Raw genomic sequence first — 22,394 nt, 5'->3', positions numbered from 1 at the left:
GTACTGGTCAGGCTTTTCATGAGGTCACATTCACTCCTTGTGTGGATGAATTAGACGGTATCGATCACAGTAATCCTCTTTTAACTGCTCATTATCTTTATTCTAATCAGTGTGACAAACGACAATCACATGTCATTGAACAGGAAAATGATCCTGAGATCTCCTGTTTGTTTCAAACCGCCATTAGTGAAACTGAAGCTACTGAAGTTCCTGTCAGTTATTTCATTACTAATGGAATCCTTATAAGATGGAGACCTTCAAGGTACCTGCTGGTTGTGAGTTGTCAGTGAACTATCATATTGTAGTTTCAAAACCTTTACAGACAGGAAATAGTTAGTCTATCCCATGAAAATCCTTTGGCTGGTCATTTAAGGATTAATAAGACTGATCACAAGATCTTTCCTCACTTATATTGCCTAAAAATCAATAGTAATGTTGGTAAATACTGTAGATCTTGTCATACATGTCAAATGGTACGAAAATCCAATCAGAAAATACCTAAGTCTCATCTAGAACCTATTCCTGCCTTTGGCGAACCATTTAGTAGAATTATGATATAATGTGTTGGTGCCCTTACCTAAGACTAAGTCAGGTGACCAATACATGTTGACCATTACGTGTGCGTTAACAAGGTTTTCAAAGGCAATTCTTTTTTGGAATATAAAATCTGAAACAATAGTAAAAGCTTTAAGAAAGTTTTATACTCCGTTTGGCCCTCCCAAATCTATCCAATCGGGTCAAGGGTCAAAGTTTAGGTCTGGAATTTTCCAGCCTATTATGCTTGAATTTGTTATCCAGCAATTCAAGTCAAAAGTGAAATTATGGTTAGACAGAACAGCAATAGAGAGGACGTTTATGTTTCGTAATAGTGAGGTTCTATCTCTCTTTTCTTAAGATTAGATATTGCGACCCTTATAAAGTTAAGAAGAAAGTGAATGAATTAAATTATAGTATTAGTGTTTCTGGTATCTAAATAAATTATAGGAGTACCAGTATATTGAAAGAGACAGACAGGTTAAACACGCAATTAATTTAGTTGAACCTGTCCCACTCAGTGAAGATTTTAGTGAAGCAAAGTCATCGGATTCTACTGATTTTGGAGTGACAAGTCTTTGGAATTCAGAAATTATGAACGACCTGGACCAGAAACTTTCAGATTTGGAAGAGAAAGAAAGATATGAACTTAAACAGTTATTATTTGAATCGAGCACTTTTTTCCAGATGTTCCTAAAAGAACGAACAAAATTGTCCATGACGTTGAACTTGTTAATTCCAAACCTGTGAAACAACACCTGTACAGGATGATCCCTCTCGAACAGATATACTTAAAAAAGGAAATTCAGTATTTGCTGGAGAATGATTTAATAGAGCCCAGAAAAAGTGACCGGAGTTCACCATGCATACCTGTTCCAAAACCAGATAAAAATTTCCGTATGTGTACTGATTATAGGAAGGTGAATAGTGTAACAAAACAGATTCATTCCCACTGCCAAGAATCGATGACTGTATTGATAAAATCGGGAATGCCAAGTATGTCACGAAATTTGGCCTTCTAAAAGGATTTAGGCAAATTCCACTTACGGAGAGAGCGAAGGAAATCTCGGCATTCGTGACTCCAGATGGAATTTACCAATATAAAGTAATGCTGTTTGGGATGAAAGGATCGCCAAGTACATTTCAATTCCTCCCGAATATGATTACCTTTGGTTTTGACAATTGCCATGCTTGCATCGATGATGTCATCATTTTACAACGACACCTGGAATAAACATTTGGCAACAATTCTGAAATTCTTTGACAGACTCACAGATGCAAGTTTTACAATTAATTTCTCCACAATTGAGTTCTGCCGTGCTATGTAGCTCTTCTAGGACATATTGTGGGACATGGACTGGTTAAACCTATAGATGCTAAGGTCAAGACATCTCTGAATCCCCTGTGTCTGTAAATAAAAAGAGCAACTAATGCGATTTTTATGTATGACCGGATGCTATCGGAAATTTTGTTCCAATTTTTCTATAACTGCTGAACCCCTGTTAAATTTATTGCGTAAGAAAAACAAGTTCCTTTAGACTGAAAAATGTCAGGAGGCTTTTGACAAGTTAAAAGCCATACTTAAACGCCCGCCAGTTCTTACAGCTCCAATTTTAAGCCAATCATTTAAATTGTCTGTTGATGCAAGTGATGTTGGGTTGGAGCCGTTTTGATCCAAGAAGATGAAAATGATGTTGATCATCCAGTGTATTATTATTCTAAAAAATTAAATACTCATCAAAGAACTTACTAAGCAATCGAGAGGGAATGTTTGGCTTTGATATTGGCATTAGAACGTTTGAAGTTTACCTTGTTCAGTTCCTTCTTCGATTAATGTGTTTGGTGACCACAACCCCCTTACTTTGATAGAAAAGATGAAAAATAAAAATCAAAGAATACTAAGGTGGAATTTATTGTTACAGAAATATAATCTTGATATCCAACACATCAAGGGAAATGATAATTCAATAGCAGATGCACTTTCCCGTGTATAGAAATGTAATATTTCATGTACACTGTGTATAATTCGTGAGTTCTTCTTATGTTTTCTTTAACCTCATGTACACTTAAACTATGGTAAAAAAGAAAGCTTTATTATATAAATCTTTCTTTTAATTTATGGGGGGGGAGTGTTACGTATATCTGATTTAATTCATATTTATCTTAGTTTTATTGTTTATTTGTCAGCTTTAAAAAAATTGTACATGCTATTATAATATAATTTTGTTTATGTGATTTGAATTTTTTTCTTCAGAAAATAGTGTGACCTTGATTGATTCATTTGTAAACACAAAAAGCTGACCTAGTTCCCGACCCTAATTCAGAATTAGTAACAGTCTCGTGAACAATATTTTTAAAAAAAATAATTTTTTTGATTGTGGGAACAGTAAGGCCGAGATCGAGGCTGTGTTGGATACGTGACCCTCGACTTGTAAATAGTTTTTAGTGAAGTAAACAACTTTTTTATTTTATTCTTGGGATCAAATGATTGGTTTTTATCAAGTCATACTGGGGCTACGTGATTTTTTATATGTAAACATGAATTCAGACATTTCCGAAATTGCGCATTACTTAGTTTTAATAGTGATGCTTAGAGAGAGATATCTCAGTCTGGGCTTAAAACACTTATTGTGTCAGTTTGGAGTAATTGGAATTATTTGGATTCAAAAGGATTAATTCTTTTTTCCTGGAAATAGATGTGTGCTCATACAGAATTCTTTAACAAAGACATTTCTTAAACTTTGTATTCTCATTTCCAACACCGGAGTGTTATTTTTGTGTTACTACAAGGAACTGTAGACTTCAACAATGTACAGGATACAGCATACGTCATCACCTTCCATATTCCATTCTTCGTCGGGACTCGAACTTGAATTAATTAAAATATTTCATTATTACGACTACAAAAAATTTTATTCTTTGATTATTTTGGGAGGTTTTTTTTTTTTTTGGATTTGATTATTAAAATCGTAAGTTCTTATTGTTATTTTTTCCCTTCATTTTTACAGTATTTTTCCAGCGAAAAAAATAATTTGTTAAATTTATCAAAGCTTGTTGTTTTCACTCTTTCTTGTGTTGCTGTTTATTCGAGCCTAAACACGTAACATAAGACTACTGTTGGATAGTGTGGTTTGGCTCGAAGTATTTTCCTATCTTTAATAAAAAAGGACTTGAGCGATTGTCGTGTAAACTCCACTTTTCTAAATGTATTTAGACATACCTTCTTAATACAACATTATTTATGCACTTGAAATTTGAGTGCTATGTGCACTATGTTTGTTCAGACTTAGTGAATAAAATATTATCATGACAACTATAAGTATGCTTACGTACCGTCTGTACCGGCTTGTAAGCCAAGCCAAACTGCACAAAAGAGGTCATTATCTGCCGCGCCATAATGCTCCTGCAAATCAGGGTCTATGTCGTTTGTTCTACTTATTGTTCCTAACAAACTGCACAGACCTATATCTGCCGACGCCTTGCGCACAGTTGAAATCGTATTATTATTATAAGCGAGTACATACGGTAGATGTCATATTGTGTAAATGTGTGCTGTTGAAACATTTCAAACTGTTGCGCGAACGAAAAGGAAAAAGAGAAATGGTGTATTACTATGTTTAAATTGTGTGTATTCGCCGGAAAACTCGCATAGTCAGTAAAACATCGTGTTCCTATGCCACTAACACATGATTGGAGTATTATGTTTTATGGTAATGCAAGAGGTAATTGAAAAATTCTGAATATTTTGTAATAATTATTGGGCTTCTTTGAACCTGTCAATAAATTTCACACCCGTCGATTGACAAAACGAAGTTCTGTAAAAAATGATCTGCAGCTGCACGTGTAGTGCGATGGACAACTGCAGATATATACATGTCACATGACATACGTAAATGACAGTGACGTAATAATGTCGGAAAAGGAGAACAATTGTGCTACTCAGCAAATAAGCTGCTGTAAATTCCGTCTATTCATAATGCACTCTGAATGATATCATGGCCATGTGGGGAAGACTTTACGAATGTACATCTCTGTCATATACTAGACACTTTTAAGGTGGTTTATTTTCATGTCTGCAATGGCTACCTATACAAAACGTATTCTGTGTTTTTTAAAGGAATCATGACATACGAGTCTTTAAACGGCCTTTCTCCAGAGTATATCTCTAACATAATAGAACTAAGATCATCGAATACTGAGCGTAATCTCAGATCGACGACTAACAACGATCTCTAGATTCCGTGGTCGAAAACCAGTCATTACAAAAGCTCATTTACTATACTAGCACCTACTGTATGAAATTCCTTACCAATGAGGACACTTAATTCAACTTATATTGTTTCTTGTAAAATATCAATAAAGAAATTCTTTTTTTCACCAGCTGGAATTACACATTAAAAGCTCTGAATAGAAAACTTTATCATCATATCCATAAATGATATGTCCAGATCTTATTCGATATATATATATATATATATATATATATATATATATATATATATATATATATATATATATATATATATATATATATATATATATATATATATATAACGTACGACTTATATTGAAATGTATGTACCAGTGCATTGGATATTGTTCATATTTGTATGTTTCCCAGTATAGTTACACATAGTCATTCATGTTTAATATGTATGAATGAGTGTGTGACTCTACCTGGTTATGTGCATGATCTTGTAATTTGTTTGGGTCTATTTTGTTTCTTTTAACATAGTCGATTACAAAAACTGAGGACCACATGGCAGGTGGGTCAGCCATGACCTAATGTGTTGTTCTCATTAAAGACAGATTATTAATTATTATTATTATTATGATTATGATGATGACGATTATGATGATGATGATGATGATTATTATTATTATTATTATTATTATTATTATTAATATTATTATTAATATTAAAGATGGCAGCTAATCCGTGGAAGATGAAAACATTTCTGAACGGCTCACGGTACTGTTTCAACTCACATGGTAAATTTATGGAAACATCATGGCATTAAAAATTCTATTTATTTGAGTTTCGCAATGATCATGATCATTTATATAATTAACAGTATCGACATATCACTGATGCAAGCTTCTGCTTAGAGAAAACCACCGGAGTTTCGAAACGTGTTTGAAACACGTTTTTTTTACTTCTTCAATTCCGCACTACTTTTTTCAGTTACAACTTGTATAATGTCTCAAAAGATTATTTTCACTAATATTTTACTTTCTTTATCAACCAATCCCGGGACAGTCAAAACCATATATACCCTTTATGTGTTCGCCCATTTCCTGACTTGTTTCTTAATCTTCCATACCATTTTATTGCAAGTTCATGCGTACTGACAAATAACAATGATACGTTTCATTTAATATTTAAGTACTCTAGCTTCATTTCAGAAAAATCAGAATTTAAAAAAAGTAAACGTATCTAATCAAGGTTTGCCTTGTCTGCTATCACCCTTTATCTTTCTTGAATTAAAGATTGAAATATAAATGATCATTTTTGTCATATTATGGAAACAAAAAGAGTTAAAGGTCCATGTTACCATATATATGTGCATGTTAAAATTCAGAAAAGGATATTTAAATGATAAAAATTACATAACAGTTTTTGAGAAAGCATACAATTTAAAAGTAAATTCAATTTAAATAAGTTACACTACCAAGAATGAAGTTCCAAAACATTTGCTGAAGGAAATTGGCCGGACAAAAAAATAGTCATAAATGGTCTTCGTCATTAAGTATGACGGTAGAGACCACAGTGATCATATCTGAAGCAAAACACAACAGTGAAATATCAGACTGGTGGCCATAATTTCTCTATATATGTTAACTTGTTTAAAGTTATATATGTTATTACATATATAGTAACCGATGTGAAAAACTCTCCATATTGTATAGTCAGGTCTACAAACTCTAAGCAATGCAACCCCACCACCCCATTACAACAGTTACCATATTTTGAAAATGTGTGTAATATTCCACGTAAATCATTCCGAGTGATACAAAAGGTATTAATTTTGCATGTTATGCGTAAATGAAACCAGAATTTTTCATCAATGTGAAGTAAATTGTATACACATATGTGAAACCACTGTAAATCAGTTGTTCTTTATAGGCCTCACCAATATTCATCAGTTTAGACATATCTTTGATATACGCATCTGTGTTAAGAAAACCATTTGAGCCGCTGCAACTCTGGATCTACAAGTGTTTCAAGCATGTGTTTCCAATTCCGCTCTAATGAGTCAGATGCTAATTTCAGTAATAAACTTTCCAATCCAAGTCTATACAAGGACCTACATTTCATTTATAATACTTTGTATCTATGTTGTTTTGTTGGGATTTTTCAGGTACAACTATGCTAATCTCTCAAAAGATTCTTTATACTAACATTTGACTTTCAATATCAATCAGTTCTGGCCAGCCATGCCCATATATTCTATTTTATGTTCCCCCCATTTCTAGACTTGTTGCCATTCTTCCATATAATGAGTACCTTGAATTCTTGAGCAGTGTTGTCAAATAAAGCGTACTAAAATCTGTGTTGGCAATATGTAAATTTATAACGAACGAAATGAAGAACCAAACATGCCTCGTAAAGCACTCACATTGCAACACATTTTCTGCCAATGGCAATCAAGCGACAAGCCATTTAGTGAGAGAATTAAATCTAGTGCGGCAAAAATGAATGCAGTATTACAAATCCCAGCCTCCAACCACTACTAACACCACCCCCTGGACTCCATACATGACTTACAACGGATATGTTTTATTTAAGACACTTCTTGGATTGTAACAGTAAGCTAATCTCTGTCCTTTAGAGTGTGCTTGTTCTTATTTCCATCCTGTGTAATGTATATTGAAGGCTACTTTTGTGCATGTATGTGAGCAATGCTATTTTTATCTCTTCTTTACTCCATCTTTAATAGTATTGCTAAGGCTATAGGGATTATGATGGTAGTACGGAAGACAGTTTTGTTTCCGCATTGAAGTTATACGGGAACGGGGTTTAAATTTGTTTGTAAGGAAGTAGCAGGGAAGTTGTAAGAGGATATCGAAATTAGTTTGTATTGGGGGTGTATCAATTATTGTATATCCCTTCTTTTACATCCCGTCCTGCAGAATCAATAAATGAATGGGTCTTGCTAGGAACTGTGGAGGACAGGTCAATTCAAAAGGCAGGTTTGATAATAATGTGACGGGGTGTTTAATTGTAGCTCAGTTGGTGTTGGTCATGGAAAGTGTGCGTACAAGCTGTGTACCTTTTAAACATTAGGTATTCTCTTAATCGTAATGTTGAACTGATTGGAATATTTAATTCTACTTTTCCCTTTGTCCCTATAGATCCTAAACTTGGCTACCTATTTTTACATTCCAATTGTCCATATTACTACCCATTATGTTAAACCTATAAACACCTTTAACATTACGGTTCCCCTTGTCTCTATAAAACGAACGATTGGCGGACTAATGTTAAATTCCCATTGTACCTTTAACCATCTATCATGTTAAGCCAATAGACTAAGAACGTAATGCTAAATTTTCATTGTGAGCCAAAAAGTGAAGGCGCACCTGTCGTAATGTTTATTTCCCATCTTGACGCCAGAGACCCTGCTTTAATTCTATGGACATTTGTTACAGAGGATTTCAAATCTTGTCGCAAGAAAGCACCCACCCCCGATTCGGCCAAGTTGTTACAATGAATCGTATTATTATATCACACTTAAATACACAGAAAAAGTAAAACAAGTAAAGAAAAAGAGCTAAAATTTATTAATAATTGATTTTCTTCCTTAGGAAATGGTACAATCGATTTCGAGGAGTTTCTGCAGATGATGGCACGAAAGATGAAGGATACAGATTCCGAGGAAGAGCTGCGCGAAGCATTCCGCGTGTTTGACAAAGATGGAAACGGTTACATCAGCGCTGCTGAGTTACGTCATGTGATGACGAACTTAGGAGAGAAGCTGACAGACGAAGAGGTCGATGAAATGATTAAAGAGGCAGATTTGGATGGTGATGGAATGGTCAATTATGAAGGTCAGATGATATTTCTCTCACATCTACTAAACTGCATGTTTCGCTCTGCCCTGCTTTAAAACATGAAGCAGATGCTTTTTCAAGATATATATATATATATATATATATATATATATATATATATATGTTTGATGCAAGTTGGAGACTCTCTGCATGATCAAACCTAACTACTGTTAGCCATTTTCACCTTTGCTGTCAGAAATAGCTTTTTAATTTAACAATCGTTATACATCCATCAGATCCGATCCTACACTAAGTTGCATGCATTATTGTAAGGTATAAGATCGCCGATTTTATGTCAATTGTTTTCAACTGATCATTAGCCTTCCCAAGAATCTATCACTTTTCATTATTTAATGTCAAGTGATCGTCGTAAAGCAATGGTACATTGGATGGAATGTCTTTGAAATTGTTTAATGGAATTTCAAGAATTTTGTGGGTTTCATCACGCGAGTTTTGTTTGTAATTAATGTCATTTCATTTAGCTGCGAATGAAGATTATTAAGACAGTTCTCAATTTCTTTTAATGTACATGTTTTGCAGGTCTTAATAATCTTCCCCGAACGACTCTTGAATATCTTGCCATCCCTTATACACCAGCTAGTCATACACTAATGTTTGTAGACTTTTGTCTAAAATGGAATCAAGTTTCTCCATCTTTCTGCCTCAGATGAATACCATTTTTAAATCTTAAGAACTTGGAACTTCACTTTGAATTAAAGACCTCTCACAATAAAAGTGTTATTTTGTAGAGATACTGTTTCTAACTGAACTCTGCGGTTTGAAAAGTTTACAACCCATGGCAATAAGTAAGATATTTTATTCCTCCATGCTATCCTTTTATAACTCACTGAATCTTCCCTCAAGAATGTTAAGACTTGACCTCTACCCAGCTGATTCACTAATAATAAGTGAAACTCTTTATTTGGGATTTTTGAGCGTAAAAGTTCAAAATAAAATAAATAAATAAACGGCAATCTCATACCTATTTTTCTCCTCAGGCTCTCGCTCATACTACCAGTGCATGTATCCAAGTGTTATGTATATATCAGCATGTAGCCTGATACACTTTGTCATATATTTCCTGTCACATAAATTGGCAGATGTGCGCATGTTCACTGTTTTGTGTTTGTAAGTATATGTCTGTCCTATATTTGTATCAGTTCGCCTTTCACTTTCTGTCGATAATATGGCTCATTACGAAATAGACATTTTATTCCAACCTCGGTTCAAAGTCTTGAAGAAATCAGACCAATACTTAATAATTGAGCAGTATCAATTGATTGTTGGGTCGGGGCCATGACATTTTCTTTATTTTAATTTTCCAGATATTTATAGGGCTTTCAGTTTATGCGCAATTTTTTATGTTCACTATTTAAATATTTATGGCTGGCAAACATTATTTTGTACCCATCCGGTGCGAAACAGAAGGTTAAGGTAACTGTTATCGATTTTCATCTTTAGAGGCATTTAGGGGAAACGTATCGAAGCACCTACTTTTGTCTTATGAGAACATTTGAGCTAATAGGCTCAACTCAAATAAATTGTTGTGTACTGCATCATCTTTGTGCACATAATAATGTTATTTTCTCCAATGTTTACGCTGATGACAGAAAATTAATTAGTGGTCTGATCACTAAACTGGGGAAATAAAATGATCTGATTCTTGTCATAAGCAAAGGATGAACAAAATTATTGTTTCTAATCGGCAGATTTTAGCAATTGTCCAATGTTCCACATGGGTTAAATCTTCCTACCACTTTATATTGAGTCCGATCCAAACTGCAAACTAACACATCTGTCTGTATACCAGTCTGTAAACTGTTTCCGTCTATTTTCAGATTTCATGGGCTTTGCATCCGCTCTACTCACACGAAATTCTAATAGATGACACATCATCCATCCTCAATGTACACACCTTCCCCAAATGCCGGCCATGATGCCACTGTATCATCTACTTATGATCTCTGCTGCATGACGTCACCAGAACATGTGTAATTCGTCATACGAGTGCAATGAGGCTTGTCAACATTCCTTAACACAGCATGTGGATAGTTGTGGCTGCGTACGAGCCTTCGTCAATATATATTTATGGACTAGAACGTATATATGCATCGATGCATGGAAGTCTGAAACTACTCTACGTATTAAGCAAAATACTAAAACCAATTAGAGCGACATTTTAGCTGCAGAGCTTGATTCTGATTGCAGTAATTCGCATTAGTGTATTGGCAGCAAGATAGACGGAGATGGTGTTCTTTTTAAATAATAAATATCTGGGAATATTTGACTTACTAGTCCATGAAAGCCCTAGGTTGTCTGTAATACAATTGTCCTTTCCATAACAAGTGTATTTTGTAATTTTGTAACTTAGGCCACGTATATATATATCCTAAAATTACAGTGATGAAATACGTTTCACCACAATTCCACGACTTATTTTTATAATATAAGCAGACAGTATAATTGAGTGTCACGATATCAATATAATTCATATTTCATTTTTGCGCAAACAGTCACTACTCATGTATGTGTTTCTCTATATTGCTTGTCATATTGATTTATATCTTACAGTGCAGCTTAAGGATAGTTTTTACAAGATTAATTAAAACAATAAAGGTTATTTTGTAATAACGAAACACAAGCATACTAAACATAAGTAGTATTAGTGAATTGTAAAGACGATTTCGATTTGTGTCTTCTTTTTTTTTCTTTTTTGTTTTGGCGACTTGCGCACAAATGCACCGCTGGGATTTTTCTAAAGAAGTTTTGACAGAACAGACTGGGAATTTTGTAAAGACGTCTGGATAGAACAGACTGGGAATTTCCTAAAAACGTTCTGACAGAACAGACTGGGAAAGTTTCACAAGGGTTTATTTTATTTGATACAGTTTCCATCTCCGCACACCGTAGCTCAGTAGCGTTCAAAACAAATGTGTTGCGACTACATTTAGCATGTCGAATGGAGCAAAATCAAATTGATGTAATGTGTATTATTGACATAACAAGTGCACACGTGACGGAACAATGCAATACGGTTAGTATTACCTATCGTCCGCATCATGTTGGTTAAATCACTAAAACCGATAGTTTTTCTCGCCTAATGCCCTATATACTGGCCTTTAAGTCGAGTCAAACTGCAAACATGAATCGTATGCAGATCAGGGTCTATGTTGTTTATTCTCCAGATAACTAATGATTACTCCTAACAAACTGCACAGACCAAGCTCTGCTGGCGCATTATGCGATAGCAAATCAGAATCTGTGCAGTTTGCAGTTGGACTCGACATACAAGAGTATAACGGTGTATTAATGTTCCTGTTATACACATATTTAGTCACATTAAAAAGCAGATTTCGTTGAAAGAATATCAACTTTCACTTTTAAAGATAATTTGTTTTATAAATGCCATCTTTAGAATATTCGAATATCATAACATTGTTGTCAATATGGTATGGACTGTGCGAATATGTTTTCCTACAAATACTTTGACTAATATATTTCGGTAATAAATAAATAATTTTCAAAAAGAGGATATTTTAAAGTCATTTTCCTTTTTATTTACTGTCTATTTTATTAGAACGTATTATTTTCGAGCCAGAAATGCATAACGATTATGTAAAGGTATGTACGGCATACCTGCTGTGTACCTAACTGCTTAGCTGGATCGGTGTTTTGCTTCGTTTCTATCAAAATGTACATAGGAGTCAATATTGGATGTTCGTTTTTCTCTTGTTTTTCTACATCATTACAAATACAAACATTTACGTAGCTGAAATGAAAAATTAGTACTGTTGTACATTTCAATAATATGTAAAACTAAAATCACCCAGAATTGCAGGAATGCTTGTGAAATTTTTGTTTAATTTTTTTTTAAAGTATAAATTGTATTTTGGATATATTTGGCAAGAAGAAAAAAATCATTACCTTCATCATTCAGATTTAACACTAACCTTCTACTTCATTGCTGACGAAAATCAAAAAGATTCATTGTACCAGTATTTCAAACTCATCTTCGCATATTTTCAGACCTTGGTAAATTTATCCAAGTTTTCTGACGCACCTTTAATGCAGATAAATGAGATCAGGCCGCCGTATTTAGAAAACTGTCTTATCTTTCCCTCAGATCAATGTGATAATGCCCCTTATTCAAGAAACTGTCTTTTCTTTCCGCTCATGAATGAAATAAGACTTTATGTTCTGGAAACTGTCTAATCGTTCTTAGAGATAAGAATCTTTATTCTGAAAACTACGAGATAAGACCCTAAATTACCAAAAATCTTTACTACGGGTGAACTAAATGAAACCACAATTTCTAGAAACTGTCTATCATTTGTTCGGTCATTGAGATAAGGTTCTGTATTCTAGAGCTCTCTCGTCTCTCCTACAGATCAATGAGATAAGGTCCCGTATTATGGAAACTCTTCTTTGCTTCAGATCAATGAAATAAGGCCCAGTATTACGGAAACTTTCTTCTCTTTGCTACAGATCAATGAGATAAGGCCCCGTATTATGGAAACTCTTCTTTGCTACAGATCAATGAAATAAGGCCCCGTATTACGGAAACTCTTCTTTGCTACAGATCAATGAAATAAGGCCCCGTATTACGGAAACTTTCTTCTCTTTGCTACAAATCAATTAGATCATGCCCCGTATTTGAAAACTGTTTGAGCACAAATTTCCAAATCTGGCTCAAAGTCATTACTAATATTTTGCATATGCAACTGCAATAAAGTTATGATCATAACTTTATCAGAATCTTCTTAAGTTTGATTCCTCCACATGAGTGCTAAATGCTACTGAGTTATCATCAACTCTAATCATCATGTCTTCGAAGTTTCCAACCTTGGCCTTACTCTAGGTGGCATGCGGTTAGGATTGGTTTAATTTACATTGCTCAAAGGAGACTTAGCTGTAGGCTCGGTAGTCCGTCTGACTCGGGTTGGATGCTCTTGTGTGTCCTTGAGAAAGGCACGTAGCTCTATTTCCTCGGCGTGATACAGCCAATGATGCATTAAAAGCGCCGTTAATAAGACAACCAACTAATTCGTGTTCAAAAAGGTTTAACATTACCAGACCAACGGTGTAGATATCAAACATTTTAGAAGAGCAACTAATAGGTATTTTGAATCGATGCAAGAAATATTTAATTTATCCCACTCTTTTTGATATACATTGCACAAAAATAGGATATGTTGGTATGAAAACAAATAACAGATGTATCTCATTCCAACATAAAATAAATTGCATGTAGGTAAGGAAAATATTGTCATGTTGCCATGAATTTCTAAAAGTAAGACTCCGTCAATCGTTTTGTCAAGTGGTTTCTAGTATATATTACTGTCTTAATAAAAGCGTTGATGTAAATGTTGTCATTTGTTGTCGATGTTGTAACAGGTAACAGGATGACAACACAGCACAATGATGAAAGATGGAAATTTGTGAAATGAATAAATAATATGCTCTACAAATATAGCGATTCTTTCAGGCTCTAAACATACGTCTCATTCAGTTACTCTATCCAAACATTCACAGATAGAAAGACAAAAGAAAATGATTAATTTATTCAAATGTATGACGGTAAGATTCATATAATCTCACGTAATGAAAGTAAGATTCAAATAATCTCATGTAATGTCAAATAATGAAAGTGAGATTCAAATAATCTCATGGAATGAAAATAAGATTCAAATAATCTCATGTAATCTAAATAACTCAGTTGAACTCAATTGAAACAACAATCAATTGAAACAAACATGACTCGGTCATTTTTACAGCCGTATCATTCATAAATATTTGTAAAAAACTTGCAAATGTGTACACTGACAAACCATACAGTTCTCCCGAATTCTTGGGTTGGCCCACACTTGTATCGGCCTCAAACACCCTTCATATCACGATGCGTACAAGTTAATTGCCTTGAGAATTAAATCATCTTCCATGTCCATATAGACACATAGACGGCCTGACAGACAGCATGATATACCAGCACACACATACGTACAGACAGAACATAATTCTCCTGAACTGGGTTGGCCCACTTGTATTGGCTACACCCACCCTTCTTGGATCCACCATGCGCACATACATTACGTATAGACATACCTACAGACAGCTACAATAAAACCAAACTGGTCAAAATAACAGGTACGGAATTAAAATTTGTAGATACATGCTGCTAAATTAAACCCTTAATATCAACTTGTAACAATTCAAAAATTCAAAACGTTTCAAATCCGCGTAGTAGTAAAGGCATCATTTCACGGTACGACATTAAAAACTGAATATGCTTCACATATCAAACAAAATGGCTGGAGAGCAAAGATAGAGAACGTTCTCTCCTTGTCAAGATCCAAAAGACCAGTATGTCAGTTAGAAATGGACTTGCCTTAAAACTACAGGAGAGTGAGTATTAAAAAGGGTAAACTACCCGTGCATACCGCGCTTTGAGTGTCTCTGCTAGTTCAGTTGTTTACCTAGAAAAACAATTATCCACTCTAGGTAACGTTGTATGCCTGTACGACGAAAATTATCAAATCGTTCTAAGGCGAAACCAAGTTATTTCTAGCCTTATTTTGTGACAGATGTTGTGTTCTGCAAACTAGCGCAAGAATTTTGTAGTTTTCTAGCAAGTCTGACTTTAGTAGAACAAACAATTTGGCGCATATTATGTGTGTGTATGTGTTTGACTTAAACCTCTTATGCTCCTGTATCTTAACGTTATAAGCATTTCATGAAAACAATATAATTTATTTTGTTTTTAAAAGAAATTGTTGCTTTTTTGACACACACACACACACACACACACACAGATATATATATATATATATATATATATATATATATATATATATATATATATATATATATATATATATATATACCACTTCTCTGAATACAGACGTTAATGCGAGTGAGTTTCGTGAAAGTTACTTGTGGCAATATTTAGAAATTAAGAGAAAATAAACTGCATTTTCGATATCATTCCTCTCGTTTACGCAGACACTATTTATGTCTGTTAATTTTCATATTTTTATTCTTCTCTTTTTTACTTTCATTTTTTCTACCTTTTCGTCATTATGTATTGTTTGTTTGCTTGTGCACCCTGTGGAATATAATTAAGCATATATCTTGCCTGATGTGCTTATATAGTAGTCCTTGTTATCAACAAATTACGCTCTTTGTTCCTGACCAAAAATAGCATTTAGTACCGTGTTAAAAAGTCAATCGAGATTGCAGATATATTGGAATAGCATGGGATTAAGGGTTTGTTTGATTCCGTTGTCGATGTTTAGATACATCGTTCTTTACAATTTGATGTATGTAATCTCATGGCTGAGAGGCTAATTGCAATAAATCCGATATTGTACAGAGCTTAGTCTGAACTTAACTGTTTTGTAGGAAAGTAGGTTCTTGCTGGATTCTGAATGGCTGGTTGTCCTTGGTAAGCGCGCTATACACGATTTATGAAGCTTCAAATGAGATATATAAGGTTATAAGAGCTTTGCACCTTATATAGTCACTGACAAAAGGTTCATTAGCTGTATACTTGGTTATACAGCCCGTGATTATGTGACCACATGATAAATTATTACATATAACAATATTACACATTATTATTTTGGGTTTACCTACCTTGATCAATCATAGCGTATGTGTAATGTTACATCGACCCCTATAGCCTGAATGGTCAGTTCACCATCTAGGTCTCAGCATGTGCAGTGAGCATAAGCATTTCCAAACATTAATAATGTTTTCACCATAAATACTATAAGTAATTATAAGTTTTGTCAAAATATCAGTGTTATTCAATAATTACAAGTATTGCTGTTCGATGTCTTGTCTTTGTTAGTGTACCGTGTGCAGAAAATATGGGTATTATTGTCAGTGCAACTTTTCTACATATATTTTCATTTTCAGAATTTGTGACTATGATGACCATGAAATGACCTTGACATCAAAAGCGTCCATCAGTACAAGTTTGACCTCATTTTTCATGTAATGTATAATAATTCAGCTGCATGTAAACATTAGGACCTTTTAGTTACTTTTATATGACTGACACCAAATAAAATAAAGGCAACTCAATGCAAACATGTCTTTTTGTATCTTTAAAAATGATTTAGCATTCAATTTTAGAAAATGCAAGTTTAAATGTTCTGAATATTTTCTTCTAACATTTTGTATTGTTAGATGCTCTCAATAAATTGAATGCCGAATGATAGACAAAAAGTAACGTTTATAAAACGACCTGAAGCTGCAAGAACAGCGCACTAGAGACGTGCAGGAGTGTACGCGTGGCATAGCATAATCTAATGACAGCCATCCAAACACTTTCAGAGGATTAAAGCAATTTACTACCGAGCAAAGGACATACTGTAAACGCCCATTTGGATACTGTTATGACTCTATGTTCTTAAACTAATTAACGGATTAACGGAAAAGAACGAAAACCAAGAAGTTTTGTATAATTCAACAAATAATTTATTTTCCCAGATAACAAAATGAAAATTTAAAATAAAACTTACAGTATTGTGAATTAAATCCCAATTAGTCCTAAAAGTTCGATAACAAGTCTAAATGTATTAAGTTCCGATTGAATTCATATGGTATTGCATATAAATTCCAGTTCTGAATGTGCTGATATGCATGTGCTAACGGTCATTTGATCTATCACAATAATATAATCAAAATGAATATAATCAAAATGCCATTGTCTGAATTCACTATAATTCCAAATTATTGTTTCAGTCCAAGAATATTATTGATGATCACTTTGTATATCCAGTGAATAATAGTTTGAATTCCACCCAATTGAAAAACAGAACGCAACTTTAGAACTTATTCTGTTTCAAGATGACAAGGCAAGAATTGTTTTTGTTCTTAAAGTAAATGACATTATATAAAAAGTTAAGACACGATAATAGAGCCAGGCTGTAATTCAGCCTCCTCTCTGAAACATTAAAAGTTGTATAACAAGTTTAGGAATTTTCAAGTGGAAATCTGATGACCTAGACCCAGACCTAAATAAACATGTTTACTTCTTTAATAATAATCTGAATGTTTACAATCACACTCATACAGAAATAGTATGTATTTATTATGTTTACAAAATAAAAATCCCTTTTCAGGTACACAGGGAACTTTAATTTAATAAATTCAAATGTTATTGGCAATTGCTTCCTGAATAAGAACCGTTTCCTAACTTTGTAATGGCAATTGCTTCATGAATTAGAACCGTTTCATAACTCATTATTGGCAATTGCTTCATGAATTACAACTTATTCAACCTTTTAGCTCATAACGATATTATAGACTTTGTAGTACTCGGTATATTTTTTTACATATGTTTAACTTGAACTTCATATTGGCAACAATGTTAAAAATGTACATTATCTGCTTTAGCAGGGAAAGTCTATGCTTGGTTTCCTTTTTCGTTTCAATGTTTAACTAATAAAAGGAACATTTCTTCTTATCCTTATAAAAAAGTTTTTTACAACCATGGTATTACGTATGGTTAGTTTATCAGAGATGATATCTTTCAGCATTGTATACGCTGACAAGTGGACTAATTCAACCAGGCTCGCGTTGCTTCATGAGATCTTTGCCGTGAAAGACATGCAAGAGTCTAGTTAAACGAGGCATCATTGATAATGTAATATGCGTGCTTTCAATACAATTCAATTTTTTCATCAATTAGGCTGATCGCACGAATTCATACACAGATTCTTGAATTTGATTATTCGTCACACAAAACAAATACAAAATAAATCGTGTAACCTAAGAAAGTCAGAATTTATATTCGATCACATATTATTAATAGAGCTAATGTCACAATACCGCGAAAAAATAATACCCGAGGCAATCACACTATCTAGACCTGAAAATGATATTTATATTCATTCCCATTGCAGGCAAATATGGTCTGTTTCAAATAAAATTATAAGAGCGTCCATATCTGTAGAACGACAATCAATCTTCAATTTTGCATTAAAATAAGATAAAACACGAATGCATTCTTATCTTTATCGGTATATTTGTCTCCTATATCTCCAATATGTATGCATGTATGTATGTATGTATGTATGTATGTATGTATGTATGTATGTATGCATGTAGGTTGGTAGGTATGTGTGTGTACGTATGTATGTATGTATGCATGTATGTATGTATGTATGTATGTATGTATGTATGTATGTATGTATGTATGTATGTAGGTTGGTAGGTATGTGTGTGTACGTATGTATGTATGTATGTATGCATGTATGCATGTATGTATGCATGTATGTTTATGTATGTATGTATGTAAATATGCATGTATGTCTGTCTGTCTGTCTGTCTGTCTGTCTGTCTGTCTGTATGTATGTATGTATGTATGTATGTATGTATGCATGTATATATGTATGTATGTATGTATGTATGCATGTATGTATGTATGCATGTATGAAGGTTGGTAGGTATGTGTGTGTGTATGTATGTATGTATGTAGGTAGGTAGGTAGGTAGGTATGTAGGTAGGTATGTAGGAAGGTAGGTAGGTAGGTAGGCAGGATGGTGGATATGTGTGTGCATGTATGTATGTATGTATGTATGTACTTACGTATGCATGTGTAGTTACTTACATACTTTAAAGGAGACCAGAAACCAATGGAAATATTGGATAATAATAAAGGTACTATAGCAGTAAACCTTATTCTGAAGTATCATCTGCGACCGAAATGCCAATATTAAAATATTGGCCTATCTTCTAGGAGCTGAATTTCCGTGACCTCGTATGCAAAATTTCCGCGCCTATTCGGTTACTTTCGGGATGTGACGTCATAGTAGCGACTCCAGCAGCCCAAGTGGGAGTTGCCAGAGTAAAAGACAATACCGTTTTGCGTTGCTTACGGGTGTAATAAAACATTAAGAAAAGCCAGTGGACAACATTTTTTTTTCTTTTCCGAAAGATAAAGGCATACTGAAAGAATGGATACATTATTACAGACGAGTCGATTTCAAAGCAACACCATACAGCCCTATGTGCTCGTTACATTTCTCAAAGAACTGTTACGAGAGGGATTCTGAAAAAATGGCAGCTCAAGGATACGCAAATGCTAGGCTTAGACAAAAAGTTGGCTCTGTTCCAGACATAACGTTGAATATTTTAAATCCTGGGAAGAGTGTTGAACGTGCGAGTTACGAAAATAGGCAGAAGGCCGAGTAAGTGACCACAAAACGCAACAATTAATTCACGGATCTTTTATCTACACCAGCAGTGCTAAAAATAAATCGGATAGCCCGACACCCTGGGTCCCTCTGGTTTTAGCTCCGGCCCATCCTGTATTCAAAATGAGGTGCCCGTCAGGCTTGTCGAAACAAAAATTGTTTGCCTGAGGAAACTTTGATCGCGCTGGTGAAATTAGTAAATGTATTTTCAAGATGTTGACATGCATGCCTTAACACGGCACAATCTAAATCAAATCACTACTGTCCAAGGTGAAATTTAGATTTGATTTTAATTAAATTGAGGCTTTGCCAAAAATAATATTCTAAACCTGTCGTGTTTCGAGAAAACACAATTTTCAGTAATCTTATAAAAATTACAAATTAAAAAAAAAAATCATTGTATACATGTAGTATGTATAAACGGTAATCTGTAATGATTGGAACTGATATAAAATTATTCCTTGGGCAGTTTAAATAACAGCGATTAAAAGAAAAGAGGTCAAAGTTTCACATTAAATGGCTGACAATAGAAACTGGGGGAGGGGACTACTGACCCAACCCCTTGCCCCAATGTGCGAGCGCCCATGGGACGTACCTTTTCTCCATGTGATACGCCTTATTATTCCCCCAGGACAAGCCCATTTTGCATATTCTGGTCAGCTCTGGCTAAATTGCAAAATAGCTAAAGTTTTGATTTAAGTACGCAAACAATAAAGCCGATGTGACCGTTCCGGTGGCCTAGTGGTTAGAGCGTCCGCCTCGGATGCGGGAGGTCGTGGGTTCGATCCCCGGCCGAGTCATACGAAAGACTTTAAAAATGGTACTAACAGCTGCCTCGCTTGGCGTTCAGCATTAAGAGGTTAGTGTTAGGACTGGTCGGCCTGGTGTCAGGATAATGTGACTGGGTGGGACATCATGCTACATGTCTGCGGCATGATGCCCCAGTGCAAGACATCACTATAAACTGCCACATTGCAGACATCGTAGCGATATGACTGAAAAATTGTTAAAGCTACGTTAAAAATCAAAATCACATCACATCACAATAAAGCCGATGTGACTGATGAACATACTCCATCCTTGCATTGATCTTGTGAAAAGGACTGCCCTTCGGACATACTTCAAAGAAACCCTGTTCGACAGTGTGTGTGTGTGTGTGTGTGTGTGTGTAAGCACCAGCAATTGATTGCCAAAATAAACGATGCCTATTTTGTTGTTACTTACGATGCCATGGACTTCAGGTTTAAGTCATAATGCATGTAACACTGTTTGCTGAACAAAATATTTATTCAGAATTAGTTCTTTAGGGCCACATATACTGCATGGTATATTTTGTTTTATTCCTTTTAATTTAATTATGGTAATTAAACTTTACATATACGGTCGAGGAATGTCAGGTGTTAACTGGCCGAGTTTCTTTGGCGGAAATGGAGATGCGATTTTTGTTTGCAGAGAAAATTTCACAGTGATTATTCATTTAAGCTAATTGGTGACAATTGTATTCTTTTAATTTTGTTATACTATAGTACTGTTGTAGTTGTTTAAAAACATCTGAAATTTACTTGAATAATGTTTAATTTTCACGTTCTATTTACTGAAGAAGAAAAAAAAAAGAAAAAAAAATGTTGTGTGATATTAATTATTTCGTCCAGTGCCGGATTTAGACGTGTGTGCGTGTGATTTGAATTTTTAACGTAGCTTTAACAATTTTTCAGTCATATCACTACGATGTCTGCAGTGTGGCAGCTTAGACTGTGGATTGCATACGTTACATCTATTTATAAACGGTTTGGGGTTGTTTTTTTCTTCTTCTGACAAATGAAAATTGACAGACATAATGTAATTATCGGGACTTCGCTGCGAAAAATTTAGAGATATTACGAGATCGGGATGTAGATGAGGAAATACCCCCAAAATCAGGAGGTTTTTCTCCCGGCTTGAGAGTTGACAGGTATGAACTGTCCGAGCTTGTGGAATTTCAGTCAGGGCTTGAGTTTATTTAAGTCACCTGCCCGGGGCCTGTGCCTAAAAAAATTCTTTTAACACTGACCAGTACAGTACATAAACTATTATATCAGACTGCAGATTCAAGTTTTGAATGTGCAACCCATATGTGGTCTCCTTCCGTCTGCCTCGCCAATGTTTATGTTTGTATTCGAGGACTGGCTAGTATTGCGTCACGGTACCACGTGATCTGTCGTCTCATTAAAACTCGGAAAAACTCGGCAATTTACGGAATCGTGGTATCTTTCATGCAATAAAATCACTACCCGCTTACGATATTTAATTTATAAACATGTCAGTCGAATTAAAATCTGTAGATAATTACATACGTAGAAGGAAAATTTTGATTTCTAGTCTCCTTTAAGCGTATTTCATAACCAAATGAAGTATTTGGGTCTGGGCAACAAGTTTTATAATTCACATATATACGTGATGTAGAGGAAGCGGAAGAAATGGGGTTGTGATAAATACATAATCTAAAAGAGCTATACAAGTAACACAGTAGAAATGACGTACAGAACATTTCATTTTTGGACGAAGAAAATCTCAAAAATGTAACGTTTAAACAATTCCTACAGCGGATATTTAGCTACTTGC

The 22,394-nt window shown here is 34.5% G+C and overlaps 1 protein-coding gene across 3 annotated transcripts in view; it reads left to right on the top strand.

The window, feature by feature from the left end:
* The window catches only part of LOC149802733 (calmodulin-alpha-like), a 125,653-nt gene extending 108,973 nt beyond the window's left edge, over positions 1–16,680 (top strand). For 2 of the 3 annotated variants that reach the window (XM_089952139.1, XM_089952138.1), the window contains exons 5-6: positions 8,344–8,586; positions 10,428–13,953. In XM_089952139.1, the coding sequence (XP_089808265.1) occupies positions 8,344–8,586; positions 10,428–10,477 (293 nt within the window). In that variant the 3' untranslated portion in view covers positions 10,478–13,953. Of the gene's footprint in view, positions 1–8,343; positions 8,587–10,427; positions 13,954–16,506 lie in introns of those variants that run through there. The other variant, XM_089952140.1, reaches the window with a different exon arrangement.
* Positions 16,681–22,394: the final 5,714 nt, after the last annotated feature.

The sequence above is a fragment of the Sinohyriopsis cumingii genome, chromosome 3 (assembly GCF_028554795.1).
Source record: "Sinohyriopsis cumingii isolate HCF-2022 chromosome 3, ASM2855479v2, whole genome shotgun sequence".
NCBI classification, from domain to species: Eukaryota; Metazoa; Mollusca; class Bivalvia; order Unionida; family Unionidae; genus Sinohyriopsis; species Sinohyriopsis cumingii.
Note: the sequence above shows the minus strand (reverse complement) of the source record. Positions and strands in the feature narration are given on the sequence as shown.